We start from the raw sequence: 27704 nt of genomic DNA on the forward strand, positions 1-27704 counted from the left end.
AAAAGTTGTGCGTGCATTTGATACCGTACCCGGATACATTCCATGGTTATACCGTGTTTCTCATCCGAAGATATTGCCACCGGTTGAAGCGGATCCACCAACACATGCTAACCTTGAGGAGGACAACGTGAGCGGTGAATGCGACGTGTCTGAAGTGACTAAGAAGGTTCGAGCGGATTTGAGGAAAGCGCTCGATGGTCAACTCAATTTGGCCGATGCTTTGGTGGTTATTGAAAAAGCCTACACTGATTTGGAGCCTGTAGATGCATATTTGGTGCGACGGAAGAGGAAAAGAGACTCGGGTGAAGGAACAAAGAAGAGGAAGAAGAAGAAGAAGAAGAAGACAACAACGGAAGATGCCGGAACAAGCAGCTTGTAGTTTTTTATTTTTTGTTTTCGCTATGTTTTATTTTTTTTTTAAACCTACCGTGTACAATGGAACAATTTGTCCGTATAATTTCGTTTTGCTTGGGATGTATGAACATGGATTTATATTGAATGCGGTTTCCATTTTAATTTGTTTTTTTATTGGATTTGGATTGGAATGTATGAATTTCATTTGAAATACGATTATATCCGAACAGGTGATTTCGCGTGGATATGATCCCACGGGTGATACATAGTTTAAAGTCATTTGTTGGGAAAAGATATATTTCGGTAAAACTCTGCCGAAACATACTAAAACAGTGAGCCAGAGAAAAGTTCGGGAGGATATTACCGAAATCTGAGTAATATTCGGGTTTCAGTTACCGAAATACCGAGTTCGGTAAAGTTTTGCCGAAACTACCTATTTCCAGTGAGCGAGTCAAAATTCCGGTACCTAAATACCGAAATCTGGGAACAATTTGGTATGCTTTTACCGAAATAAAATTTGGTATTCAATCTCACCGAAATCTTTGAAATTACACCGACTAGTATTAATTATAACTTCAAGAAAATGAAACACACTTAGGCAAACTAAAAATCACAACAAAGATGAAAAGGAAAACACACTTAGGCAAATTAAAAAACAAAACGATAACAACACGGTCACATCACTTAGTTTGCCTATTTGGGTCTTCCGGCCCAACAAGACAAGCAAGGATGGCTTCAACTGATCTTGTCAGTGTCGCATCTAGCTCGATAGGCCCCGTGGAGGAGTACTGCTCGAAGATTGAAAACATAGTTTCAACATCATCGTTGTTTTCAACAGCCATACGAGTGAAAGCAACGCGTCCGTCAGAACCAATTGATGGCTTTCGATACAGGAGATTTGATACCGTTCTATTGTCGTTCGGGTTGTTGACGGTGCGATTCAGTTGGTACAGCTGCTGTTTCAGACCTTCGAACGTTTCACCGTCATTGATTCGAAACAAATGCGGTTTTCCATCGCCGAAGTAAACTGCCGCAAGAGTAGATCTCATTCGTTGTGTGAGTGAGACATCCATTTTCCCGTTATTTTTTTTCTGTCGAGTGTTGAATTCAACAAAACACGTAAATTTAAAGATGGGTTTGGTGCACATTATGGCGGTAGGTGAGCGTTAATGAGGTGGATTGGTAGTTAACGGAATTAGGTGGGCTTAAATGCGGTAGGTGGGCGTTTAGAAAATTTAGATGGAGCATAAAAAACGTGCAACATAAAAGCATTCATTAATTAAAAAGTCAACATCAACATAACTGAAAAATCAGCGATAACGTAAACGAAAATGCAACGACAACATAACTGAGAATTCAACAACATGAATAACCAAATTTCAGTTTGTAACTACTAAGGTAGCATACAAACGTGGATACTTCGGATCCACTTCTACCCCATTGAACATGTCGTTCACATCGTCATCATTTTTCAACTCCTTCCACTCGTATTTTCGCGGTTGCTCATCATATCCACCGACATTATCACTGGCCAGATCGATTGTCGATTCGTAATACGCAATTTTTTCTATTTTGATTTGTCTGCCGTATTTGAAGCGATACATGACTTCGATCTGGAGTTTAAGAGCTTGAATAGTCGTCAAATTGTTCGACAGGTCAACGCAGAACAACTCGTCGTTACCGCGAAACTTAACTGAAAATGCATGAGATGTCGCCCTATTGTTATTATCAGACCGATTTGAAGCACTCATTTTGCGAAATTGTGAAAACGTGTTTTTCACAACTATACACATACGGCGGTTTTATACTACATTCAATCTAATTACGGCCACATAATTTCGTCGGTGTAATTTTAACCACAACTAAATGTCGGTGTAATCTTGACCACAAAAAAAAATAAAAAATAAAAAATAAAAATTGTCGGTCCAATCTCGACCACAAAAAGTGTCGGTGTAATCTCAACAATAAATTATTTGACGGGTTCGTATCGATTAAGTTATTTATATGATTTTTAACAAGTTTTTAGGCATATGCTTACATCTTTTCTACCCCCCAGTTTTCTTTTATACCCCCAGTAAACAGTTGAAAATTTAAACACATTTCGGTTCGCATTCCCCGAAGTTTATGAGTTCGGTTAATATTCACCGAAGTTGACTGTCATACCCCCTTATTTCGGTACCAATCTACCAAATATTTCAGTGGTTCCCTGGAATTTGTAGGATTCGGCAGATGTTTACCGAAATATTTAGTTCGGTAACTATTTGCCGGAATAACAGCATACTTCGGTACCAATCTACCAAAAATTTCGGTTGTTCACTGGAAATAGGCTGGTTCGGCAGATATTTACCGAAATCTGGGTAAATTCCGGTACCTAGTTACCGAAATATATTTTCATGACAACCAATGATATTGTAACTCACGACCTTCCTTGGAATGACATCCACGCGAAATCCATTGTTAATGCTGTTCATCCAGACACATTCATATTGGAAAAGAATTTCATACAAGTATACAAGATTAAAATTATTTCAAACACCAATATCATTATATCGACACAAACAATTAAACAACACCAAATCACTCCAATATGTTTCATAACAAAATGGATGTCATTACATCTCGAATCATTTCATTACAAAATGGATGTTCGTTACATCAAAATATATAACAACATAAAATACATCAAAATAGGCCAAATGATCAGTCAATCACCAACGGAGTTTCTCTACTGCCTGCACCAACTTTTTTGACGGTGACAACGTTCTCGGTGCTCATCATCTCCTCGAACTTATGCTGCGCAGATGTGAATGAAGCTTCTCAGCCCAAACTTTGTTTAGCACAATATTGCTTCCACGATTTGTTTGATTTGGGTATCGGACACCCAACTTTAAGCTTTACCAAAACATAGTGATCCGGTAACGCGCCAAGGCAAATAACCCTTGAAGACGGGTTTGGTGACGGAATGGAACGCAATGGGAAAAAAGTTTCACAAGGGTCGTTTTGAAGTATGGAGAGCTGAACAACTACTCTATCCAATATGGTGGCCACGATATGTCCCATATCCGGCAACGTGAACCATTTATCCATCGGTGCAACACTATTCCTAATACTAGTACGTTGTCTCGTCCTCGGGGGTGGGAGTAGTGCATCACAGATATATTGGTAACGCTCCTCGCAACCAAATATAGCAACATACATATCCTTATTCAATCGCAACTCCCTGCTCATGTTGCACCGTATCAGTTCAAAATCATCTTCGTTGCCTCTCTGAGCCAATGCAACGGCACGGTAACCATAATAGCCGTCGCCGTCCACGTTGATGATATCTTCAATGAAGGGATGCATGAATTTTGGCATGTGGTTAATTCCAAAAATTTGAGATGATGAGGTTAGTGGCAATGGGTTGGACACAGTGAGCGGAGCTTCAGACACCGTAGGCATAGGGTTTGATGCGGTAGGTTGTGATGATGATGGCCTTGAGTGGGACGGAATTGACGGAGATGGCTTTGACGATTGCGACGCTTGTGTCTCCGTGAAATATTCTTCAACATGCTCCCATCGAGACTTATCTCTGCTGGTGGATCTTGTTCCACGGACCACCTTTTTCTTTTTAGCCCCTTTTGATTTTACATTTGTGGTCGGAGGCTCCACATCGGTGGTTGTAGGATACGCAATCTTGCGGAGTTGATCTCGGATCTCATTTTTCATGCTTACATCAGCTGTCCTCAATCGTTCCTAAAACAAACAAAAAAAAAATATGCCATTAAAAATTAAAAACCAACGCATAATGATCGTAAAATCGTAAAATAAGTGTATTATGCCTTTAATAAACACGCACCTGAATTGCTTGCCACTCTGCCGTGCACGCATAATCGTCCTCGACGTCGCCACCAACTTCTTCATCTTGGAAACAAATTATCTTCCAATGTTTGTAAACCTCATCGAGTCTAATAGGCCTATTGTGGTGCAGTTTCTTGGCAATCAAACACGCACATGGCAGCCCGTAGTTAGTCCTCATCAGACAACCACACTTCATGCTATCCATACCAGTAAACTCGACTCTTTTTGATTCAGTGTGGATGTATCTCATTGCACGTCTAGAGACTTTAAACATCAAAGTCGAGTAAAGTGTTTTCTTCCGGTATGTGTGTCCATACACAGACATGTTCTGGCCAAATTCAGTTTGCACTTGGGTGAATTGATTGCCTAACATTCTGTGAATCGATTCCCAACCCTTCACCAAATCACCGAGACCGTCGGTCAAGTAACTTTTCAAAACACCGTGTGCGCTTTCGGCTCTATTTGTCGTATGGTTGCCCATGTGCATATACTTGTCCACCCATGCACTCACGAGCTTCTCTTTGTCGGTGTCCAAAATTGTCTCTTCAACGTACCGAACAAATTTTGGCCACCTCTCACATAACTTCCTAAAAGCCATAACATTTTCAGTATACTCGGCCTCAGTAGACGAATCTAACACATCCTCGAACGCCAAACAGACTCTTTCCCTCATGTCCGCCGCCTTGACCTTTTCCCCATCCCTCACCTTGACCAGCTCGGCTGCCTTGGTCCTCACATTCTTCTTAACATGGAACCGACAAACCAACGCCGCCGCTTCTGGAAACACAGCCGGAATAGCATTCATCAAAGCTAAATCTCGATCCGTCAAGATAACATTCGGCAAATTTGTCTCACGCCTTAACAAACAACGTAGTTGTTGCAGAGCCCATATAAAGTTGTCTTCCTTTTCGTTACTGAGCCAGGCAAAAGCAACGTTGAATGTCTTCTCGGTCGAAGTGAATCCGACTATCTCAAACAGCGGCATTTTGTACTTGCTGGTTTTGTATGTGGAGTCCATCATCAGCACAGTATGAAAAGAGTTCAATAAAGTTATGGACCTCGGATGTGCAAAGAATATATCTTGAAGATGTTCTACTCCATTTTCAACAACCGTCCGATACTTGTAGTAGTACTTGTTATCATCAAGCTTCTTGCATAAGTGTTGCATCTCAGTCATGGACGCCCTCATTTTAACTCTGTACCTATGACGAGCGTTGTACACTTGCTTTGCAGAGGTCTTGTTTTCCGGATCTCTCTCCTTTAATGTGGACAATATGTTTTTTGGAGCCACCGCATTCCTTGTCATCTCGTCCATAAAATCCTTCTCTTGCGGTTTCAAACGCCCCGCCACGAGATGCCCTTCAAGCCCTTTGTCCAACTCGTGGTTATGCATACCGTTGACAACAGTCAAACGCCATAGTCTTGTTGCCTTGTTGTAATACCCACGGAGTCGGAAAGGACATTCGCATTTTCTTGTTCCGGAGGTATCGGATTTCAACTTCTTCTTGGCTGGAACATACTTCCCACTACGTTCACACTCTAACACCAATTGAGCCTTTCTCTTCTCGCCCGAATCGGATCGCCTAACTATAATTGCGAACCTTAAACTTTGCGACACGCTTCGAGCCCATTTGATCAACTCATCTCTGTCGTTCTCTTCCCTATCAGTCGCAAAATGAGACGTTGTGTCAATTTCTATCGGTTGCGGCACATTAGGAGGACTTCTTGGTTGACCAGATGGAACAATGGCCGTTGCAAAAAGGCCAAGCACAACAGGTCGCCTAACTTCGACAACTTCGTTAATTTCGCCTTCCGTAACTACAGCATACGCAAATGAAAAAACAATCAATCAACCACACATAATATTTACAATCCTATTACAACACTAATTAAACACATAGGACACTATGAAGTCAATATGAAGCCAAAATAAAGCCAAGTCAATATGAAGTACAGTTTATAAGTCAATATGAAGTCAAGTCAAGCCAAGCCTAAGCCTAACGCAGAGGATCAACATTTCGGTTCGTATAAACCGAAGGTCACATAACTTGACTTCGGTTTATATTCCCCGAAGGGTTACTGTCAGAACACCTGCGAAAAACAGAGCCTATGATAGCAAGAAAAAATGAATTTAAATCGGTGGTTACCTGAGTTTTGTGCTTTGGTGCGTGTTGAATCCATTAGATGATGCTTCAATCTTGATTTCAAGCCTCAAATGCGTCAAAAACCGTTCTTCTTTCCGTAACCTTTTTGAAATTTCGTTTTGTGTAGAATAAGAAGTGACAGCAGAGTATTTATATACAGAAACACTTCGGTTAACGTTCACCGAAGTCTTTCAGCGATCGGGTTATATTAACCGAAGTCCTAGGCCTGCAGTTTCTAAAAACCGAAGTCGTTTGGCAAAATTTTTTTATACCGCAAGGGGCAAAATGAGATTTTCGGGGGGTATAAAAGAATTGGGGGGGGTCGGGAGAGAAAACTTCTTTAATGGATTGTTAATGGATTAATTGATTACTTTGATCCATCCATTAACAATCTGATCCAAATCCATTCAATCCATCCATTTTGACACCCCTACCTGGAGTTTATTCACTTAAGGTTTTTAGTCCATACTTTTAATCAAACTATTGTATACTTTCCCATTTTTGAATGATCTTTTTATATTCATGTTTATAATATTATAAGAACATCTCCGATAAAAATTTAGATTTTTTTAACATAAGGATGAATTATTTATGAATTTTTATGTGCAAAAAACTAAAAAATTCATATTTAATTTATCTCTTGTTAAACAAAATTAAACTTTTGTAACAGAGATTCATATAATGTACTAAACATGACCGCAGAAAAAAAAATTCGAATGATATGCACGAGTTGAATGAAAAATAGGGACTAAAAACTTTGAGTGAAGAGACTTCGGGGTCTAAAAAGTGTGAAAACAAACTTCAAAGACTAAAACAAAAATTCTGTGAAACTATTGGGACCAAAAACATATTTAACCCCTTCAAAAAAATTCAAACATTTGAGCCCTTCTTTATTTAATCGTCAATTTTAATAATATGTGATATTCTTCTTTAAATGACGTGTAGCACGCCACCTGATACATGTTTATGTGGCTATCACGTTAGATTTTTTTTTATTTGAATTAGATTTAATTATTTTTTAAATTAAAAAAATAATTTAAAAATACAATTACAAAATAATATAGAAATCGAACATGATAAAAAGGAGCAAAGATGAAACAATTATTGTGGGTTTGCAGAACTTCAACAGTACTAGTTTGGCAGCGAGAAAGAAAGAACACGATGAAGTTGATTGCGTTCAATTTCTATTTTATTATTTTTAAATTTTACTTTTTTAATATGTTTTTTATTTAATTATAATTAAATCTAACGTGCAGCCTGAGTGCAGTCTGGCAAGTGGATCAGTCTGTCGTCGAGTAATAATTCACACTCTAGGTGTCTAGAATGAGTTCGTATCCAGAGGGATCGTGTCAAAGCTATTAGTTCGATTTAGGAATTGATGCTATAAAAGTAAATTAAAATAAAAAAAATTGAATTAGCTTTGTTTGTTTGAAAGGGTTTTAAACAGTTGAAAATAAATAGCAATTAAAGTAAAGGTTTGAGTTTGAGATGAGAACAATGGTTAAGTACTTTTCGAATTCCTCCCCTATTAATGTTTGGTAATTGACGCTATATCTGTTCACTATTTAGTTAATAACTTGTGATTAATTTCTATTAAGATAAGTTCAGTGCTACCCTTCCTTATTTCTATTCCTCTTTGATTAAGGTTTAGTCAAGTTTCCACCTTGTTTTTATAGTATCTCTACCCTTACGTTCAACGTTTAACAAGTTATGTTTTTATAGTATCTCTACCCTCGAGTTCAACGTTTAACAAGTTGTCACGTGTTCACTTACCTTGATTGATTAATTCTAATCATGCAGAATTTAACTATGTGTAATTCTTAATCACAAACCTATTTCAGATACTGAATTTAATGGTCTCGTATTAGTTGGTTATATTATCTCTTTGATTCGTAGTCTTAGATGTGTCACGGGATTCACTTCGACTCTAGTTACTATCAAAATATGTGTACATTCATATATGAAAGTGTATAAATAAACAGAGATAATAACCGATAATAACTGAATAGCAATTGTAAATAGTCTTGTTCGAACCAAATTACATGATCTCAAGCATTCCTAGGGGAGTTCATCTACTTGACCTAACCCTAGAGGGATTTAGCTACTAAATACCATAATAAGAAAAGAAAGAAAGAATAAGCATAAAGAAAAACCTTATGCCTTGAGAGCTCCTTAGCCCTACTTTGCTCCTTAAAGGCTTATAGCTCTCTAAACTTTTTAATGAATAATTGTGAAGGAGAAGAGCGCTATTTATAGTTTTTCAGCTGGGTTTGAGTTTTTTCCTGCGACCCATCGTATCATCATAGTCACGATGGCGTTCAAATTCGCCTCATCGTGGCCACGATGGATCTTATCGTGGTAAGATGAAAGATTTGCTTCAGATATTCTTTGTTGTTAAACTTTCTTTCATCGTGATGCGATCAATCTCATCGTAGGTACGATAGTTTGTGCGTTTTCGGCCATGTTTGATTGTCATCGTGGCCACGATGTAACCCATCGTAGCCACGATGACGTCCATAATTTGATTTTTACTTCAACACGAAAGTTGTAGCTCTTTGTCTTAGCTTTCCAACGCATGGTCACATGGCTCGATCCGACACTTGTAGCTCCAGTTATGGTGTTTTTGGAATGATGTAGTTTTGAGCGTATTTCTTCCTTTTTTGCCCTTTTTTGTGCATTTTCCATTTTTCTTGATTCTTGGACAAGAAACTTCGTAACTTTAGGTATTTGCTTGCATTTGGTCTTCAATTGCTACTAAAACTACTCTAAACTAATACTAAAAATATCATATAATTGATTGTCATCACAGCCACATAATCATGTATCAGTTGCCATGTGATTTAAGAATGTGTCATGACATCAAACTTGAAAGTAAAATAAAGAGAGAGACCAAATGTTTGAATTTTTAAAATAGGGGGACCAAAATTGTGCATTTTGTAAAATAAGAAGACCAAAAATGTGCATTTTGAATGACTGTTTTGAGGTAAAGTAATGTTGTGAGCAAATATATATTCTTTTGTCTAAATACGCCTCAAGACTGATGAGACGGCGTGTATTAATGAAAGGACGCTTGAGCATTGATGTTTGACAGATGTCTCACTCGCACGTAGGTTAGGGCTGACGTGCCTAGCCATACTTGAGTGTGGCGTTACGTTTTCTAGATATTTTTTGACCGTTGGATGGGTACTTCATTTGGGGCTGACATGCAGTTTTGATTGTTAACTTTTGCCGCAACGAAGAGAAAGAAAGAACACTATGTAGGATTATGTTTCTTTTTGAAAATACTAATGTTTCACCTGTTTCAAATTTTCATGTTGCTAAAATTTTGTGTAATTTTTGTCAGCAGTCGATGAAAGGAGGCCATTAAAAAGTTCAATTTTTTCCCCCTTTTAATAACCTACCCAAATGATAATGTAAATTTAAGGGTAATGTTAAGAAACTAAACTGTCCCAAATTGGCACTTTGGTAAGTGAGTTAATTAATGGGCGCAGGAATAGTTTTAAGCATGTGGTTCAAGTTCAAACTCTTAAAACGATCATAAAAACTAACTTACTAATATATGGTTCAGGTTCAGGATCACGGTTCGATCCCCGCAACTACGATCGGAAGGAGGCTGAAACCACTTGATGGCAGAACTGACCTCCGAACTAGATTAAGCGGTCAATGGACCGGATACCGGTGGTGAAAAAAAAACATTAATATAAATTGAGTGGTTGGACTAAAGTAGTCAATGAGCTGCAAATAAGGTTGAATTGATCGGAAATAACATAATTTGATCCTTGGCTGGAACAATCCTTAGTCAAGTCTTACTTACCTCTCAGCCGAACTTCAAATCATTAGGACCTTTAATTTTGTCCTAGGAAAGAAGGGTCAAGACAAAAAAAATCACTATAGTTGCAAATAGTAATGGTGCAAAAGATAACACTTTAAGACAAATAGAACGATGATTTACAAATAGGATATGCCAAGTAGTTTGTTTAAGCAAGATTTTGCAGGAACATATTATAAATTCTAAGACCTAACGAGGATATGGATCTGTAAATGAAGCCTCATTAAATGATTCACGATCTGATTTGGTTGTGGATTGGCTTGATTTTGTTGTCCCTGAGTTCTCTTCCCACAGCCTCATTTCTGGAAGGCTTCTAGTTCTACTGCCCATAAAAAATGCAGGTTCTGAAGGTATAGAAAGACTGAGAGAATAGCTACTTAGCATGAGTACAACAGTGGACATGGTTGGTCTTTTAGCTACATTGTCTTGAACACAAAGTAAACCAATATGAATGCATCTCAAGATTTCATTTCTTGAACTGTTGTATAGTGATGAATCAATAATACTTGCAGCTGTTCCTTCCCTCCAACTTTTCCATGCCTGCAAGTATAGGTATGTGTTACTTAAATACATATCTAAGAAGAGATGAGTGTAATTTTCTCTACATTTGAATGAAGAACTTATGAGAAAAGGAAGACTTACAAAGCTCAATAGGTCCAATGAATCATCCCCATGACGAATACCACTGTTCTTTTGTCCACTTATAATCTCGAGAACTAGTACACCAAAACTAAAGACATCGGATTTCACTGAAAATTCTCCATGCATTACATACTCAGGTGCCATATATCCACTACATGCCGATTACAAACAAGCCTAATTAATTAAAAGTAGAAAAAGAGTAGGATTTTTTTTACATTATTTGAATCAAGCTCAAAAGTAAAATTAATACTTACTAAGTTCCAACAATTCTACTTGTATTTGCTTGTGTTTGATCCACCAGAATTAGTCTTGCCATGCCAAAATCGGATATCTTAGCATTCATGTCTCCGTCTAAGAGAATGTTGCTTGCTTTAAGATCGCGGTGTATAATACGGAGTCGAGAGTCCTCATGAAGATACAGAACACCTCGAGATATACCTTGAATGATTTTGTAGCGTTTTTCCCAATCTAACTGTGTTTTCTTTATTGGATCTACATATACAACAAAGTCACGCGCATTTTAGCTATCTTGAAAGTCAGTCTTTATCTTGAAACATGATTGAAGTAATATAGACAACAATCTAATTGCAATGATATTGTAATTATACCAAATATGAAGAAGTCAAGACTTTTATTAGGAACAAACTCATAGACAAGTAGTCTTTCTCTCCCTTCAATAGTAAAACCAAGTAGTCTAACTAAATTTCGGTGTTGAAGTTTGGCCATTAAAAGCACTTCATTCTTAAATTCTATATCTCCTTGGCCAGAATTCATGGACAATCTTTTGACAGCAATCACTTGTCCATTCAAGAGTTTTCCCTGAAAAAACACGACTAGTTGTCAGTATCGTAAAATATTTTATTTTCATATTTTAGTAATGAAATTAGAGACGAATTTCATATTTTCTGTTAAAATGGAAGAAGCGGAAAAACAGGGATGGAAAACAGAGAGCTGCGCCATGCGCAGTGGTTCTTGCGCAGGCGCAATGCGAAACGGAAAATAGTGTTTTGCTGCTGTGAGCTGTGCTATGCGCAGCCTGGCTGCGCCATGCGCAGGTGTCCTGCTATATATGATTTTTCCTGCGTTTTGCAGCCGCAAGAGGGAGGAAAAATGTGATTTTTAGGTTCTTTCTCCAACATGAAGGCTAGAGTGTTAGAGGGTTTCTCTTGGGTAATCTCTAGGGTTAGGGAAGTGATTGTAACACTTTAGAAACATTTATTGATGGAATCTCTTGGTCACGGGAAGAAATTTGGGAAAATGGTAGATTTAGGGAAAACTCTAAATCTTGTAACTCTTGTGGTGACTCTCATTGTAATCAAGCATTCTATTGATAGTGGAACGGAGAGCTCCCTCTCCCCAGAGTAGGTTGGTTTTAACCGAACTAGGTAAACAATTTTCATCGTTTTCTTTATTGCTTTCATAGTTTTAGCTTTTGTGTTTAATTGCTCACTCATTTTGTTTGGTTGCTTCAATTCTTTGTCCCACACACTAAAGATAGTTGGTTCTACTATTGGTTATTGGTGTGGTTTTCGGTTCGAATTTACAACAATTGGCGCCCACCGTGGGGCAAAGGGTTAATTGGATTAAGTACCATGAGTTCAAAATGGGTTATCGAGGGACTTTCCGGAAACAATTGGGAATTGTGGAAAGTGGAGATGGGAGCAAGAGCAATTTTAAGGTTCGGGATGATGGATAAAACATGGCGTGTTGTTATCCGGTACCTTGGAGGTGAAAAGCTAATGGAGATTGCGATGAAGGTCAGCCTGGAGAGGCGGTGGTAATAATACTCGACATCGGTCTGGAGAGGCGGTGGAACAATACTCGGCGTCAGTCTGGAGAGGCGGTGGAACAATACTCGGCATCGGCCTGGAGAGGCGGTGGAACAATACTCGGCTTCGGCCTGGAGAGGCGGGGAAATAATACTCGGGGTTACGTTTGAAACAACAACTTTATTATTGTGAGAATGCGGATGTGCTAGTGTGGTGAAGTTGGGAATCGATGGAGTTTAAATCGTGGACTTTGGATGCTCTGATCACATGTGTTTTGAAGGAGTACTTTGAAACCCCTAGAGCTAGTTGAAGGTGAGATTGTTCATCTTTGAGACGGGAAAGCTTAAGGTTCAAGGTATGGTTTTCAATTTGTCTTACATGATGTGAGGTATATTCTTGAACTTTTGATGCAAAGATAGATGGTTCTACTGTTGGTCATGCATTTGCTACTAGTTGTGATTCTCATGATATGGTTAAGTTGTGGATCTTCGGGTTGGTAATTGTTAGTGACATTGGATTTAGTAGGTCTAGTAAAATGAAGTTTACTAGGTGGTTGAAACTAAATTGGAAGTGTTGGAGACTAACAATGACTCGAAGTGCGTTTCGGAGTAGTTGAAAAGTTTGTGCGTTACAAGGTGGAAGACATAGTGGATATACCGGTTGAGACTTTGGTGCAAGAAACTCGGTTTGAGGTGGAGTCTTTTACTAGTGGGACTAGAAGAAGACAGTCGACATTAGCTTTTGGCTATCTAATGGGAGATAGGGCGGAGAGTGGTATTGTTGCACCAAAGTGGTATAGCTATGGAGACCATGTGGGTTATGTTTCGATTGTGGCCGAAGAAGTGCAAAACTTGGAAGATCTTCGGGGAGACAATTGAAAGCAACAGTGAACGGACTTGGTAACTTGTATAACTGCTTGAGGTAGTTGGATGCAAGGAGAGTTAGGTTGCAGCTTGTGGAACCACCTAAAATTCCAAGGTTTATTTGGAGGCAAGCAAATCTTCAAGAGTACGGAAGGCATTCCGGGGATTGAGAAGGTGTGGTGAGGCTTGTAGGATTATTCTAAAACTCCATGGATAGTCGGAAGCAAGTGTTTCTTCGGGAGTACGGAAAGGAATATTCCGGGGTTCGAAAAGTGATGGTGTAAACTTGTGAAGCTACCTAAAAATCCTATGGTAGTGGGAGGCAAGATCTTCATGGGGGCGGAAGGCATTCCGAGGTATGAAGGGATGAGGTTCAAACCGGGAAGCTTGTGAGTCTAGCAATGGTTGTTGGAAGCAAGTGAAGGTTGGTGTCAAGGTCAAGATTCGAGTGGGACTTGAATTTGATCTGGTGACTTGGACGATAGCTCAAGGTGGAGTTGCACGGTGGTTGGTGGGAAGTTGGCACTGCCATCATTTTAAAGGCAAGGTGGAGATAGTTGGAATTGCCTTTAAAATGGAAGAAGCAGAAAAACAGGGATGGAAAACAGAGAATTGCGCCATGCGCAGTGGTTCTTGCGCCATGCGCAATGCAAAACGGAAAATGATGTTTTGCTGCTGTGAGCTGCGATATGCGCAGCCTGGCCTATGCCATGCGCAGGTGTCCTGCTATATATGATTTTTTCTGCGTTTTGCAGCCGCAAGAGAGAGGAAAAATGTAATTTTTAGGGTTCTTTCTCCAACATGAAGGCTAGAGTGTTAGAGGGTTTCTCTTGGGTAATCTCTAGGGTTGGGGAAGTAATTGTAACACCTTAGAAACACTTATTGATTGAATCTCTTGGTCACGGGAAGAGATCTGGGAAGATGGTAGATTTAGGAAAACTTTAAATCTTGTAACTCTTGTGGTGAATCTCATTGTAATCAAGTATTTTGTTGATAGTGGAACGAAGAGCTCTCTCTCTCTTAGAGTAGGTTGGTTTTAACTGAGCTGGGTAAACAATTTTCATGGTGTTCTTTATCGCTTTCATAGTTTTAGCTTTTGTGTTTAATTGCTCATTCATTTTGTTTGGTTGCTTCAATTCATTTGTCCCACACACTAAAGATAGTTGGTTCTACTATTGGTTATTGATGTGGTTTTCGGTTCGAATTCACAACATTTTCATATAAAATATCACTGTTTTAATTTTCTGAACGCAATTATATTATCTTACCTGATAAACAGCTCCAAATCCGCCTTCTCCAAGTTTATTAGAATCATTGAAGTCATTCGTAGCAACTCTAATAGTGTCAAAGTCGAATAGTAATGACTCAAAGGTTGTAATTTCATCCTCAGCGTCTGACGGAACTGAGATATAGCCATAATTTGTAAAAACAAAAATAATCTAGTTTTCTTTTTAACACAAAAATAATCTAGTTATTTTGCATAGATAGTTGAAAAGATATCATGTTCAAAACAAAACAATACTAATCCAAGTTTTGACCTTAAACTTACTTTTAGTAGTTTTATTGGGCTTCTTCAATCGTAGTCGTAAATAGATGCAGATGAAACAGAGAACCAAAACAACAATAACAACCGGAATTCCTATGATTGTTATAATTCTTGGTGTATGAGCTTTACCTACACAAATCATGAAATTCTTATTAAGATTAATAAAATATCAATCAATGTAAAAATCGGATTTAAATTTAAACTTGTGTTGTATAATGAAAAATATAGTTATTGTTATACAAAGAAACTCTAAAGCATATGTAATATACCGAGCTTATTCGCCCTTACAAGTTTATGATTCATCAAATACTCCGCGCAATGGTTGAGGGATAAATTAGACAGTAATTTTTAAATAAAGTTTTGTACTTTTCAACCATAAATCATCGCCTAATCTATAAGACAACGAATCCGGATTGCATGTAGTCATGCAGTTAGGACAGATCCAAAGAATATTTGATAAGATTGTATGACTTCTTAAATCTAAACTGTCTTATCTTAATTGGACGGTCAGATCTGTCCTGATAGCATGCACTCAAATTAAAATTGCATGTAATCCAAATCCCTTTTTACTTTAGGAACTCCATCAGCTGTTCAAATAGTTTATTTTCCTTTACTTACTCTCGTGCATTAGAGAAGAAAATAATGATGAAATTGAAATATTACATACATACCTTGAGAGGAAGTGTTATTAGTGGATGGTGAATTAGGTGGTGGTGGCGGCTGTCGCGGTTGACCGGTAAGTTCATAGAACCTATATTTTTCATATCTAAGAGTACAACTTGCTCTAACAACTCTGGCACCAATCCTATTTTCACAACAAGATGGAAGACGAGCAATAGCTTCATCTAAACATTGATTACAATCCATAGAACTTACATCAGGTGGACACTGCATAAGACTATATATATCCTGAAAATTCGGACCTGAAACATTCGCCGTAGCAAATTTTTTCATAGAATCACCAGATGAAGCTTCATTTTTCAAATCATACAACAATTTTCCCAACACTTTATTATATTCATCCACATCTGTTGCGTTATATGGACTCCACATAGAAAATCCAGGTGTTGTTTCCATCAGTCCGAATATTGATCGATGCGAGTAATGCAACATGCATTCGTCAATCCAACCAATTGCTTCTTTTTTGTTTGGACAATTTTGTGTTAGAAGATATCTTGAATTGTTGAGACATTTACGACAGTTTTGTGGATTAACATCTCCTCTGCATAATCCTATGGCGTATACTTTGTCGTTGTCTACGCCATCGGTGAAATTGTAGAAACCATAGGTGATTTCTGTGTTGGAAGTGAGAGTTGATAAAAGTTTGTTAAGATTGTGTTGATATGTGCTGTTTGTTGTGTAGTTTCCATTATCAGTGTAACATGATGGGTAAAAGTCTGGTTGAGCTATGGTTTGATAGCATAGGGATGTGGTTATGATCATAAAGAGGAAACTGCGAGAAATTTTCATTGTATGGAATGTGGTTAAGCTCTTGGAATGTTGTTTGTTGTACTGTTACTTTTATAACCAAAAACTTGAGGCAAATTCTAAATGGAATTTGGTTCCTCAACATTTTCATACCATATTATGGTTTAATTTATACCGGTTCAATTAAAACAACAGAAAATAAATATTTAACTTGTATTGAATTGACATTAATCAGATCAGCGTCTTAACTTATGATCAATAAATATTTCACTTGCATTAAACTTATCATCAACCATTAGATCCTCTAACCTCTGTGCATAACTGTAGAGATTAATTCATCTAACTTGTATTGAATTCCAAATGGATAACACTCCCAAAAATATTAATGCAGCTGCGTATATATTCAAAGCATAGATCTAACCTAGAACTTTTATTAAGCTAAAAAAAACCTACATCATCTCATCCAAATGTTTTTGGGTGAAACAATGTTTAAAAATAAGATTGGCGATAAATAATGATTGACAATAAATATATTATTCATATTTAATTAAAGCATGTCAGTGTGATGGAAAGAGATCCTTCCAGCTGATTTTTCAATGGAGAGTGTTCAGGGTTGATCATAGCTATCCAATTTAGTGAAATCCATTGGATCAGTAGTGAATCATGGTTGAAGTTCCACCACATCATTATTATATTAATAGAGAGAATCTTCACCTTAGTGTTATAGATCCAAAAGACTTTAATTATTTTTTAACTAAATTGAGTTTAAAGATCTGGTTAGGTCGTATGTTCCTAATTGTAGCTTAAAATACTTCAAATAATAATTATGTTTTAAATAAAATAATTATTTACTTTTAAAAAGATAAAACGCACGATTTTCAATATAAGATTATTATCTATATCATACTAACAAGTAATTTAAGAATACATGTTAACTTTTTACTAAATTAAAATAAGTGGGAGAAATAATAAATCAATTGCGTCGATGAATTTCTTTTTGTCAATAAATCAAAATAAAATCTCATAAAAAACGTCCAAAAATCTAATTAGGTCTTTTGGAAAGACATGAGACGTATTTTAAATGGCATGACCAAGTCGTTTATTTATTACCGTGACATATGGGTTGCTGATGATAGTGATAGTTGTTGATTGAGACCCCAATAGAGGAATGAACAGCGAAGCAAAGACTGGGGCAAATTCTAATGACCATGCACCTTTTTTAGGGATGACAACAAGTTTATAATAATTTATTTATTTTTTAAGCGTTATTTCAAATAGTTTTGGAGTTTATAGTTTATTATTTTTCTCCTGTTTTTATTTTTATATTTTTTTAATTTAAAATAAAATAATTATGTTTTAATTTAATTTAGGTTTAACTACATATTTGGTCCCCTATGTTTATTTTATGTTTTAATTTGATTTCTTACGTTTAAAAAATATCAATTTGGTCCTTTACGTTTCCACCGTTTGCATTAGTTGATCATTTCTGTCAATTTGTTGACTAACTCTATTTGTAATGTCCATGTGGCTAACGGAATGCACACTTGGACATACAGTATCCAATTTTGTACATGTAGGTGCCACATGTAAACAATTAATTAAAAAATATTTAAATTAATTTTTTTTCTTTCTATTTTATGTTGTGTGATTCAACGCAGCATAACCTCATCATCTTCAACAAAAACCCTTCACTCTCTTCCTTTCACTTTCCAAACCCCAAAACATCATCAACAATGGCAACAACAACAAAATCATCAAATCATCGACAAAATCAAAACCAACTTGATGAAATCATTAGACTTTTACAAACAAACATGTCCACAATTTGATGAAATCATTCAACAAACAGTAACATCAAAACAGATCCAATCACCGACAATCGCCGCCGCCACGCTCTGTCTCTTCCTCCACGACTGTCTCCAACACCGTTTCTTGCTCTGAAGATTAAAGAAAAAGAAAGGGGACGAACAACAATATGGGTTTTGTTCATTTTATGAATTTATTTTTTTTAACAATTTTTATGTTTTTGTTGATGGCGGATGATGAAATTGATGATTTGAAAAAGAAAAAAAAAATATCGAAGTCCTGGTCTGTAGTTCTTTTGGGGTTGTTTTCTTTTTTTTTTGACTAAAAAGATAACCATATTCATTCATTCCAACAATTGATATAGTACATCATATCCAAATACACATTCAACATCGCTAAAAACAAAAAGAATGAATCTGCGAACAAACTCACAGCATCCGTGTTAATAGCATACAACGGCAAAATGCCTACAAATAATAATATGATAAAACTAAAGTCACCGAAATATCCATGCTTCCGGATCTGCAACGTTGATGCCCAAATCATTGATTGAATCTGCAATTGATTGAAGATGATCTTTCAATATGAACTAAACGAACACCGTAACAAGACGGAGAATTCAACAACGTCGTACCAAGACGACGATCAACACAAACGCCGCACTCAGACGACGATATCACACAAATAAAAAAGAAAAACAACTAAAAAACTTAATCTATGTGAAAAATCACTTATTTAGATTGAAAACAACAAGAAAAAAGGTGAAGAGGGGTGATTTTAGGCCAAATATGACCTAAAATCACCCCTAACTAGTAGAGGAAGAAGAAACTCAGAGAAAAGGAAAATAGGGCCGGCTAGAGAAAGATTATTGATTCTAGTTGTAAACCATGTTGCTTTGGGGTTGTTTTCTATTCAATGAAAAAGATGAATGTTTGAAGGTGCAGTGTTTTGATTTTCCAGATTTGTAAAATATTTAAAAGTTATGAAATTTTAATTTAATTTTAAATTGGCTTTAATGCAGTTTTGATCCCCCTATTTTGAAAAATCTGAACTTTTGATCCCCTATTTTAAAACTCAGCACTTTTGATCCCCCTATTTTAGTTTTTTGTTAGTTTTAGTCCACCACCTCAATTTGGTCAAACTTTTGTTAATGTGTCATGCTCACTGATGACGTGGCATTGTACATGTGGACAACTTGCTATGATGATGTCAGAAAAATTGGTGACACACAATATTTGACCTATAGAGATGCATGTTTTGCAATGGGATTCTTTAAAGATGATCGTGTTTACATCACTGCAATCAAAGAAGCAAAAGATTGGGGCTCGGGACACTATCTAAGGAAATTGTTTGTCCACATGTACAATGTCACGTCATCAGTGAGCATATAGGGGGATCAAAAGTTTGACCAAATTGAGGTGGGGGACTAAAACTAACAAAAAGCTAAAATAGGGGGATCAAAAGTGCTGAGTTTTAAAATAGGGGGATCAAAAGTTCAGGTTTTTCAAAATAGGGGGATCAAAACTGCATTAAAGCCTTTTAAATTAATTACTGACGTGGCGTCTACATGTACAAAATTGGATGGCTATGTGTCCATGTCTGCATTTCCGTTGGCCACGTGGACATTACAAGCGGAGTTACTCAACAAATTGACGGAAAGGACTAGTTAATGCAAACGGTAGAAACATAAGGGACCAAATTAATACATTTTAAATGTAAGGACCAAATTGAAACATAAATGACCAAATGTGTAGTTAAGTCTTTAATTTAAAATTAGATTATCTTTGACCAAGCATAGATCTTAGTTAAGATTATCTTAATTCTTTTTTGGTTAAGGAAAGAAGGCCAAAGCTCAAAAGAAATAAAACTACAAGGTTATACGAATATTTTTAGACAAGTAAGTTTCGGAAATGTCATAAAAAACGAGACTTATAAAATCTCACCCCAAGAAGTCTCTATAACATGAACTTGAAAAGAATTCAAAGAAAAACTAAAATTAGTCGGTCAATCGACACTGTTATTTCCCTATGTCATGATTGACCTGCACTGCCAATTCAACTTTAAAAGTTGCAAGGTACCAACGTAGAGCATTTACCATTGATTTTGGCATTCGCCTTGATCAGTATTTGAGTTATTTTCCACTTGAAGATGGTGGAAACCTTGTCTCCAAGCGAGTTGCATACCCAAACCCAAGTACATGATCCCCACATCTCAACGCCATAAAGAACTTTAATATAAATCGAGTGGTTGGACTAAAGTAGTTAATGAGTTGCAAATAAGGTTGAATTGATCGGAAATAACAGAGTTTGATCCTTGGCTAGAACAATCCTTAGTCAATTTTACTTACCTCTAAGCCGAACTTCGGATCATTAGGACCTTTTGTCCTAGGAAAGAAGTGTTAAGACAAAAAAAATCTCTAGTTGCATATAGCCATGATGCCAAAGACAAATATTTTACAAATAGAACGATATTTTACAAATAGGATATGCTAAGTAGTTTTTTGTTTAAGCAAGACATTATAAATTCTAAGAAACTAAGACATTGTATTTTGTTAAGAACATTGATGGTACTAATTAATATAAACTCATTGCTAGAACCTAACGAGGATATGGATCAGTAAATGAAGTATCGTTAACTGATTCTCGAGCTGATTTGATTGTGGATTGAGTTGTCCCTGAATTCTATTCCCATAACCTCATTTCTGGAAGGCTTCTAGTTCTACTGTCAATAAAAAATGCAGGTTCTGAAGGTATAGAAAGAGTGAGAGAAGAGCTACTTAGCATGAGTACAATGGTAGCCATGGTTGGTCTTTTAGCTACACTTTCTTGGACACAAAGTAAACCAATATGAATGCATCTCATGATTTCATTTCTTGAACTGTTGTATAGTGATGGATCAATAATATCTGCAATTGTTCCTTCCCTCCTCCATGCCTGCAAGTATATGTATGCGTTACTTATATATTTTGTTCAAAAAAATTATTTCGTTCATGCCAGTTTAATTTGGTTCGGGGGTCAGTTCTGACATCAAGTGATTTCGGTCCCCTCCCGATCGCAGTTGCGGAGGATCGAACCATAGTCCTCCCTACCAAGTTCAGCGTCAATCACCACTGAACCAACTAACGATTGGTAAAAAAAATCAATTTTAATACAAATGGTTCGAACCCATGCCCTTGGGGACAAAACATCTCAAGCCACTAAAGCAAACACATATTCCTAAAACCACAAAAAATGCAAAATTTCTATTTTATTTTTTAAAATAAAATAAAAATAAAAAACCACATCTATTTTCAATTAAAAACAATGATTTTCATTTTAGTATACGTGTAATATAATAAAACATATGATTTTCTAATAATCAACTTCGTGCGAGTATTAATTCAAAGTCACTTATATGATTTGCTATATATATATATATATATATATATATATATATATATATATATATATATATATATATATATATATATATATATATATATATATATATATATAGCAATAGCAAATGCTAATGCGTATTTAGGTCACATGATAAATAACTTAATATAGAAATATTCTTTTTAACAGTTGTGCATTCAACTTTTTAAAAGTCAAATCTTGTAATTTTCAATATATAACTAGTTTAAAGACCCGTGCATTCGTACGGGTCATTGACTTTTATTCGATATTTAAATTTGTCATTATATTATGGTATAAAATTTATTTAGAAAAAATATTTAAAAATTTGTTATATAATATTGTTAAAATATAAGTGAAACTATTGTACTTTTTTTTTGAAAAATTGTACTATTTTTTGTAAAACTTATTAAATGAATAAATTTGATTATAGTTATCAATGATAAATTATCCAATTTTTTATGTATCCGTTACAAATAATAGTCCTGTATATATTGTTTAATAAAAAGTTAGAAATTTGATTAGGAATATTTAGGATGATTTATTAATTTGATAATTAACTTTATTGTATTATTATTTTTATTTTTTTTAAGAAGCTATATTATTATTAATAGTTAGGTACCGTTTGGCCCAGCTGTTTTTTAGGTGTAGAAGCTATTTTAATCATAAAACTATAAATATTAGCTTTTATTTTTTCTATAATTTTTTTATTGCCTATTTTATTCTCTTTTTTATTTTAGTAGATTATTGAGTTGACCGTATTAATATGTTTTGTTGTTATTTTTATGAGTATAGATTGTTATGTTTTGTTCCAATATATAATCTGTTTTGTTTCTATTTTTAAGCATATTATCTTTTTTTCGTATTTATCTTATATTCTTTCTATATATTTTTATTTTTAGTTTTTTAGTTAAATTTCAATGAAGGATATAAAACTTGAAACGTGGTTAAACGTAATAAGGATAAATTGTCGACTTTGGTGCTAATTGATTGATTTTAATATATTAATAATAGATTATTCTAATTTTGGGTTTTTTAACATGTGTACTTAAAACACAAAGAAATACCCTATATATAAGAGGAGATGGGTGTAATTTTCTCTACTTTTGAAAGAAGAATTTTTTTTTTTTATAATTAGTTTTGAAAGAAGAACTTATCAGAAACAATGATGTGAATAGGAGGACTTACAAAGCTCAATAGATCCAGCGAATCATCCCCTTGACGAATACTACTATTCTTTTAGCCACTTATAATCCCAAGAACCAGTACTCCAAAACTAAAGACATTGGAATTCACAGAAAATTCTCCGTTCATTATATATCCACTACATATATAGAAACATGCCTAATTAGTTAAAAGTAGAAAAACTAAATTTTTACATGATATAAATTAAGCTCTTACGATAATCATAATGTTCAAAAGTAAATCTAATACTTACTAGCTTCTTCAAAAACAAACAAAAAAATCTAATACTTACTATGTTCCAACAATTCTACTTGTATTTACTTGTGTTTGATCCACTAAAATAAGTCTTGCCATGCCAAAATCGGATATCTTAGGATTCATGTCTCCATCTAAAAGAATGTTGCTTGCTTTAAGATCACGATGTATAATACGTAGTCGAGAGTCTTCATGAAGATAAAGAACGCCTCGAGCGGTACCTTGAATAATTTTGAAGCGCTTTTCCCAATCTAATTGTGTTTTATTTATTGGATCTACATATACAGCAAAGGCATGCGCATTTTAGCTATCTTGAAAGTTAATAGATCTTCAAGCATGATTGAAGTAATAGAGCAACAATCTAATTATGATGATATTGTAATTATACCAAATATGAAGTAGTCAAGACTTTTATTGGGAACAAACTCGTAGACAAGTAGTCTTTCTCTCCCTTCAATTGTAAAACCAAGTAGTCTAACTAAATTCCGGTGTTGAAGTTTGGCCATTAAAAGCACTTCATTCTTTAAAAAATATTATAGAGTATGGGCCACTTTCAATTGGTCCATGGTGAACCATTATTTAAAAAATATTTAAAATATTATTGATAATATACATTGTTGTTTCAAACTATAACTTAATGGTTATTTTTATTTCTATGAATAAAATAATAACTTAATTGACATCAATTTGATTAAAACTACATATAATAAAGATCTACTTCGTACTGAATTGACGTTAATAATGTCATTTTTTTAGATGTATACAATGATATGATTGTTGAATGTGGAGATGTTCACCTTGGAGATGGTTCAATTTGTCTAATAATGTTTGACAATCGTGAGGTTCTTTTACATGATGTGAGGTATGTTTTTGAACTTAAGCGAAACTTGTTGTCTATAAGTGTATTTGAGGCTCTAGGTTATGAAATTGGAATAGAGCATGGGATTATAGAAATTTCGCTTGATGCAAAGATAATAGGTAGAGGTACCTAAGAGTGTGGTTTATACTTGTTAGATGATTCTACTATTATTGGTCATGCATTTGATGCTACTCTTGTCTCTTATGATGTTGTTGATTTATGGGATTTCGGGATGGTACTTGTTAGTGACATGAGTTTAGTTAGATTAGTGAAACAAGGTTTACTATGTAATGAAACTAAACTAAAATTGTTGGAAACTAATAATGGCCTGAAGTTTGTTTCAGAACAGTTCAAAAAGTTTTGCATGTTACAAGTTGAAAAGCATAGTGGATACACTTGTTTTGAGACTTTGGTGAAAAAAACTCAGTTTGAGGTGAAGTCTTTTACAAGTGGACTAGAAGAAGACAATCAACATTAGCTCTTAGCTATCTAGTAAGAGATAGGAAAGGGAGTGGTATTGTTGCACCAAATAAATATGAGTATGGAGACCTTGTGTGTTTTATGTTCCAATTGAGGCTGAAGAAGTGCAAAACTTAGGAAGCAATTGAGAGAAAAATGATCAAACTTAGAGACTTTTAGAACTACTGGTGGTAGTTGGATGCAAGGAAAGTCCGATTTTGCAGCTTGTAGAACTACCATAAAATTCAAAGGTAGTTGGATGCAAGTTCTTTTAAGAGTACATAAGGCATTTAGGTGGTTGGAGAGGGGATGGTGCAGCTTGTATGGCTAAAATTCCAAGGATAGTTGGCGGCAAGTAATTCTTTAGGAGGACGGAAAGGAACAATCCGAAGGCTGAAGAGGGCATGGTGAAGCTTGTAGGGTTATCCCAAAATTCAAGGATAGTTGGAGTCTAGCGTTTCTTCGGGAGGACGGAGAGGAACACTCCGGGGATGAAGATGTTGTAGTGGAAACTTGTGGAGCTACCTAAAATTCTTATAGTAGTTGAAGGTAGAGGCACAGCCAGGAGTGGCTCTGCCAGTCATGGCCCACCCCAAAAAAATGGAAATTACTTGGATACCCCTATACATATAAAATTATGTGTGTATGATAAATATATTACTTGGCTCGAGGCATTCTTTATCTTCATAAGGATTCTTGACTTCGCATTATACACCGTGATCTTAAAGCAAGCAACATTCTCTTAGATGGAGATATGAATGCTAAGATATCCGATTTTGGCAAAGCAAGACTAATTTTGGTGGATCAAACACAAGCAAATACAAGTAGAGTTGTTGGAACTAGTAAGTATCAGATTATTTTTTAGTTTACCGAATTATGGCGAAGAGGTTAATATAAATCAGGTTATATTTGTTTCTTTATTTCTTAGTTATCCACTGTAAATCTGTAATAGTGAAAATGTTATTAACATGAAAACAGGCATAATTTTTTTTTTGACTAATTAAGCTTGTTTATATTCGGTATGTTAGTGGATTTATGGCACTAATGCATGAAGAATTTTCAGTGAAATCCGATGTTTTTAGTTTTGGTGTGCTAGTTCTTGAGATTATAAGTGGCCAAAAGAATAGTGGTATTCGTCACGGGGAAGATTCATTAGATCTATTGAGCTTTGTAAGTCTTCCTTTTCTCATCATTACTTCATGTAAGTTCTTTTAAAAGTAGAGAAAATTACATTAATCCCCTCTTATATACTTGCAGGCATGGAAAATTTGGAGGGAAGGAACAGCTGCAAGTATTATTGATCCATCACTATACAACAGTTCAAGAAATGAAATCTTGAGATGCATTCATATTGGTTTACTTTGTGTTCAAGACAATGTAACTAAAAGACCAACCATGTCTACTGTTGTTCTCTCACTCTCTCTACACCTTCAGAACCTGCATTTTTTATGGACAGTAGAACTAGCCTCCCAAAAATGAGGCTGTGGGAAGAGAATTCAGGGACAACAAGATCAAGTCAATCCACGACGAAATCAGCTCGAGAATCAGTTAATGAGAAGTCATTTACTAATCCTTATCCTCGTTAGATTCTGATACATGAGTTTAATGTTTCAACCAAACACAATGTCTTCCAACTCTTGGTTTGATCCTGCAAAGTATTTTTCTTAAACAGACTACATATCAAATTTATAATATCATGTTCAATCTGTCTTAGAGTGTAAGCTTTGGTACCTTAGATATTATGCAACTAGTTTTTTTTATTCTCGTCTTAACCATCCTTTCCTGGGACATTAAAGGACCTGAAAGGGAAAAGAAATAAAACCTTCAATGGTTTCCTTTCATTAACTGTTAAGAAAAATTAGACAAAAGTTTAGCAACATGAAAAATTGAATGGCCAACATAACATAGAACAGCTGAAAGATTAGTATTGTACTATATCAGTTGCAGCAAAAGTTTGCAATCAAAACTTCATGTCATTGGGTTTATACTTTTCTCAACTCAGGGTGCCTAATTTCCACTATGTTTCTAACTACTTCATCCATTGTTGGCCTATTATCTACCACCTTTGGCACACAAGCCAGTGCAATCTGAAGCATCTGCACCATCTCCTCTTCAACATATTCTCCTTATCAAAAACTTCAGCCATCGATTCCTCACGAACCAATGACCTAACCCACCTTGGAAGATCAACCATGTCATGATCATAACCAAAATATCCAAGTGGAGTCTTCCCGGTAAGCATTTCAAGAAGGAGGACACCAAAGCTGTATACATCACTCTTCTGAGTCTTGACTCGGAAGCTTCTGGAGCGAGGTAGCCATTGGACCTTGACATGGTTGATGAGGTGTTCATTAGGGGAGTGAGTCCTACATCAGTTATGCAAGTTGATTGAGGTGTTCATTTGAAGTAGCCTTTTGATTTTGAGTAGTTGACGACGAAGGAGTTGGAGAAGGAAAGGGAGAGATTGTTGAACAATGACTGAGAGATTTACTCACAAGAGAGAGTTTTCAACAAAAGAAGTGTAAGGGAATTGATTGATGGAAAATGGAATAGAACCAGAACCATTCAAGTTATTGTAACTAATATTTCAGTATTTGAGCTTCGAAGGTTGAATACGGGAATAGCTCCAAAGAAAGAGTTAAAGGAAAGATCTAATGCATTGAGTTTTGTAGAGATAAAAGAAGGGATTAGGCTTGTGAAGTTATTGTGTTGCAAGTTAATATATTGGAGTGAAGGAATAGATAGAATGTTAGAAGGTAGGATTTTAAGGGAATCAATTTTTTCTAGGCTGCTGTTGTTTGGAATGGTGCCCTTTAGTCCAATTCCTGGAAGATGGATGCTTATGACATTAGTTTCATTTTGGTTGCAAGTTATACCAATCAGTCAAGTGCAAATTGAAGAGCTTTTCTGTCCTATAGTTTAAGTCAGCTAGACTCAATTAAAAAGAGATGATATATTAGGTTAGAAGAAGAAATAGAACACTGAAGAATTGGATTTCCATTGATGATACTATTGCTTGTTTGGTGCTAAATGTTTTGTTGGTAGGTTGTAGCTCCAAGTTATGACTTTAGTTGACCTTCATTTCCTGGTTTGGGTTTGAAAAATCATGAAAAAGTGTTAGTTGATAACATAGATATAATCACTTAATCAGTAATTGTGGTATTTGGAAAGTGATCTACAACTAAACATGAAATAAGTGTTTTGATATATGAAGCACAAAAATAGACGTCAAAAACTACACTGACACATAAATAATTTTTTTTTTCTTTTAAGAAAATATATGTGATTGAATGTAACTAAATGTGTCAATGTCATGTAAATGTCAGAAAC

General features: G+C 35.6%; 3 protein-coding genes and 1 pseudogene across 4 annotated transcripts; all 4 read right to left on the reverse strand.

The window, feature by feature from the left end:
* Nucleotides 1–1034: 1034 nt before the first annotated feature.
* Nucleotides 1035–1427, reverse strand: LOC123922411. Its single transcript, XM_045975130.1, has one exon. It carries the CDS (start codon nt 1425–1427, stop codon nt 1035–1037), a length of 393 nt encoding a protein of 130 aa, XP_045831086.1.
* A 1744-nt stretch (nt 1428–3171) lies between these two features.
* On the reverse strand, nt 3172–5591 carry LOC123922412 (PKS-NRPS hybrid synthetase cheA-like). Its single transcript, XM_045975131.1, has 2 exons — nt 4193–5591; nt 3172–4089 (listed from the first exon to the last, which is right to left on the reverse strand). The coding sequence occupies exons 1-2, from the start codon at nt 5585–5587 to the stop codon at nt 3172–3174; spliced, it is 2313 nt and encodes a 770-aa protein (XP_045831087.1). The 5' UTR covers nt 5588–5591.
* Nucleotides 5592–10069: 4478 nt separating this feature from the next.
* LOC123920197 (cysteine-rich receptor-like protein kinase 26) lies at nt 10070–16558 on the reverse strand. Of its 2 annotated transcripts, XM_045972396.1 has the most exons (7): nt 15659–16558; nt 14991–15116; nt 14710–14843; nt 11418–11628; nt 11064–11301; nt 10810–10960; nt 10070–10707 (listed from the first exon to the last, which is right to left on the reverse strand). In XM_045972396.1, exons 1-7 carry the CDS (start codon nt 16455–16457, stop codon nt 10357–10359), a joined length of 2010 nt encoding a protein of 669 aa, XP_045828352.1. In that variant the 5' UTR covers nt 16458–16558; the 3' UTR covers nt 10070–10356. The 2 variants fall into 2 exon arrangements, with proteins under 2 accessions (XP_045828352.1, XP_045828350.1); XM_045972394.1 differs by having other exon boundaries at nt 10252–10960.
* Nucleotides 16559–26356: 9798 nt separating this feature from the next.
* Nucleotides 26357–26726, reverse strand: LOC123922413 (annotated as a pseudogene).
* Between the last annotated feature and the right edge of the window lie 978 nt (nt 26727–27704).

The sequence above is a fragment of the Trifolium pratense genome, linkage group LG4, assembly GCF_020283565.1.
Source record: "Trifolium pratense cultivar HEN17-A07 linkage group LG4, ARS_RC_1.1, whole genome shotgun sequence".
NCBI classification, from domain to species: Eukaryota; Viridiplantae; Streptophyta; class Magnoliopsida; order Fabales; family Fabaceae; genus Trifolium; species Trifolium pratense.

Bases quoted from the DNA above. Each gene is read 5' to 3' on its own strand.
- LOC123922411 (XM_045975130.1), bottom strand. From the start codon at position 1,427: ATGGATGTCTCACTCACACAACGAATGAGATCTACTCTTGCGGCAGTT.
- LOC123922412 (XM_045975131.1), bottom strand. From the start codon at position 5,587: ATGCATAACCACGAGTTGGACAAAGGGCTTGAAGGGCATCTCGTGGCG. The intron at 4,090-4,192 runs GTGCGTGTTTAT...TGTTTGTTTTAG, and splicing joins CAGAGTGGCAAGCAATTCAG to GAACGATTGAGGACAGCTGA.
- LOC123920197 (XM_045972394.1), bottom strand. From the start codon at position 16,457: ATGAAAATTTCTCGCAGTTTCCTCTTTATGATCATAACCACATCCCTA. The intron at 15,117-15,658 runs GTATGTATGTAA...TGATTTGTGTAG, and splicing joins TAATAACACTTCCTCTCAAG to GTAAAGCTCATACACCAAGA. The intron at 10,961-11,063 runs GTAAGTATTAAT...ATCGGCATGTAG, and splicing joins AGTAGAATTGTTGGAACTTA to TGGATATATGGCACCTGAGT.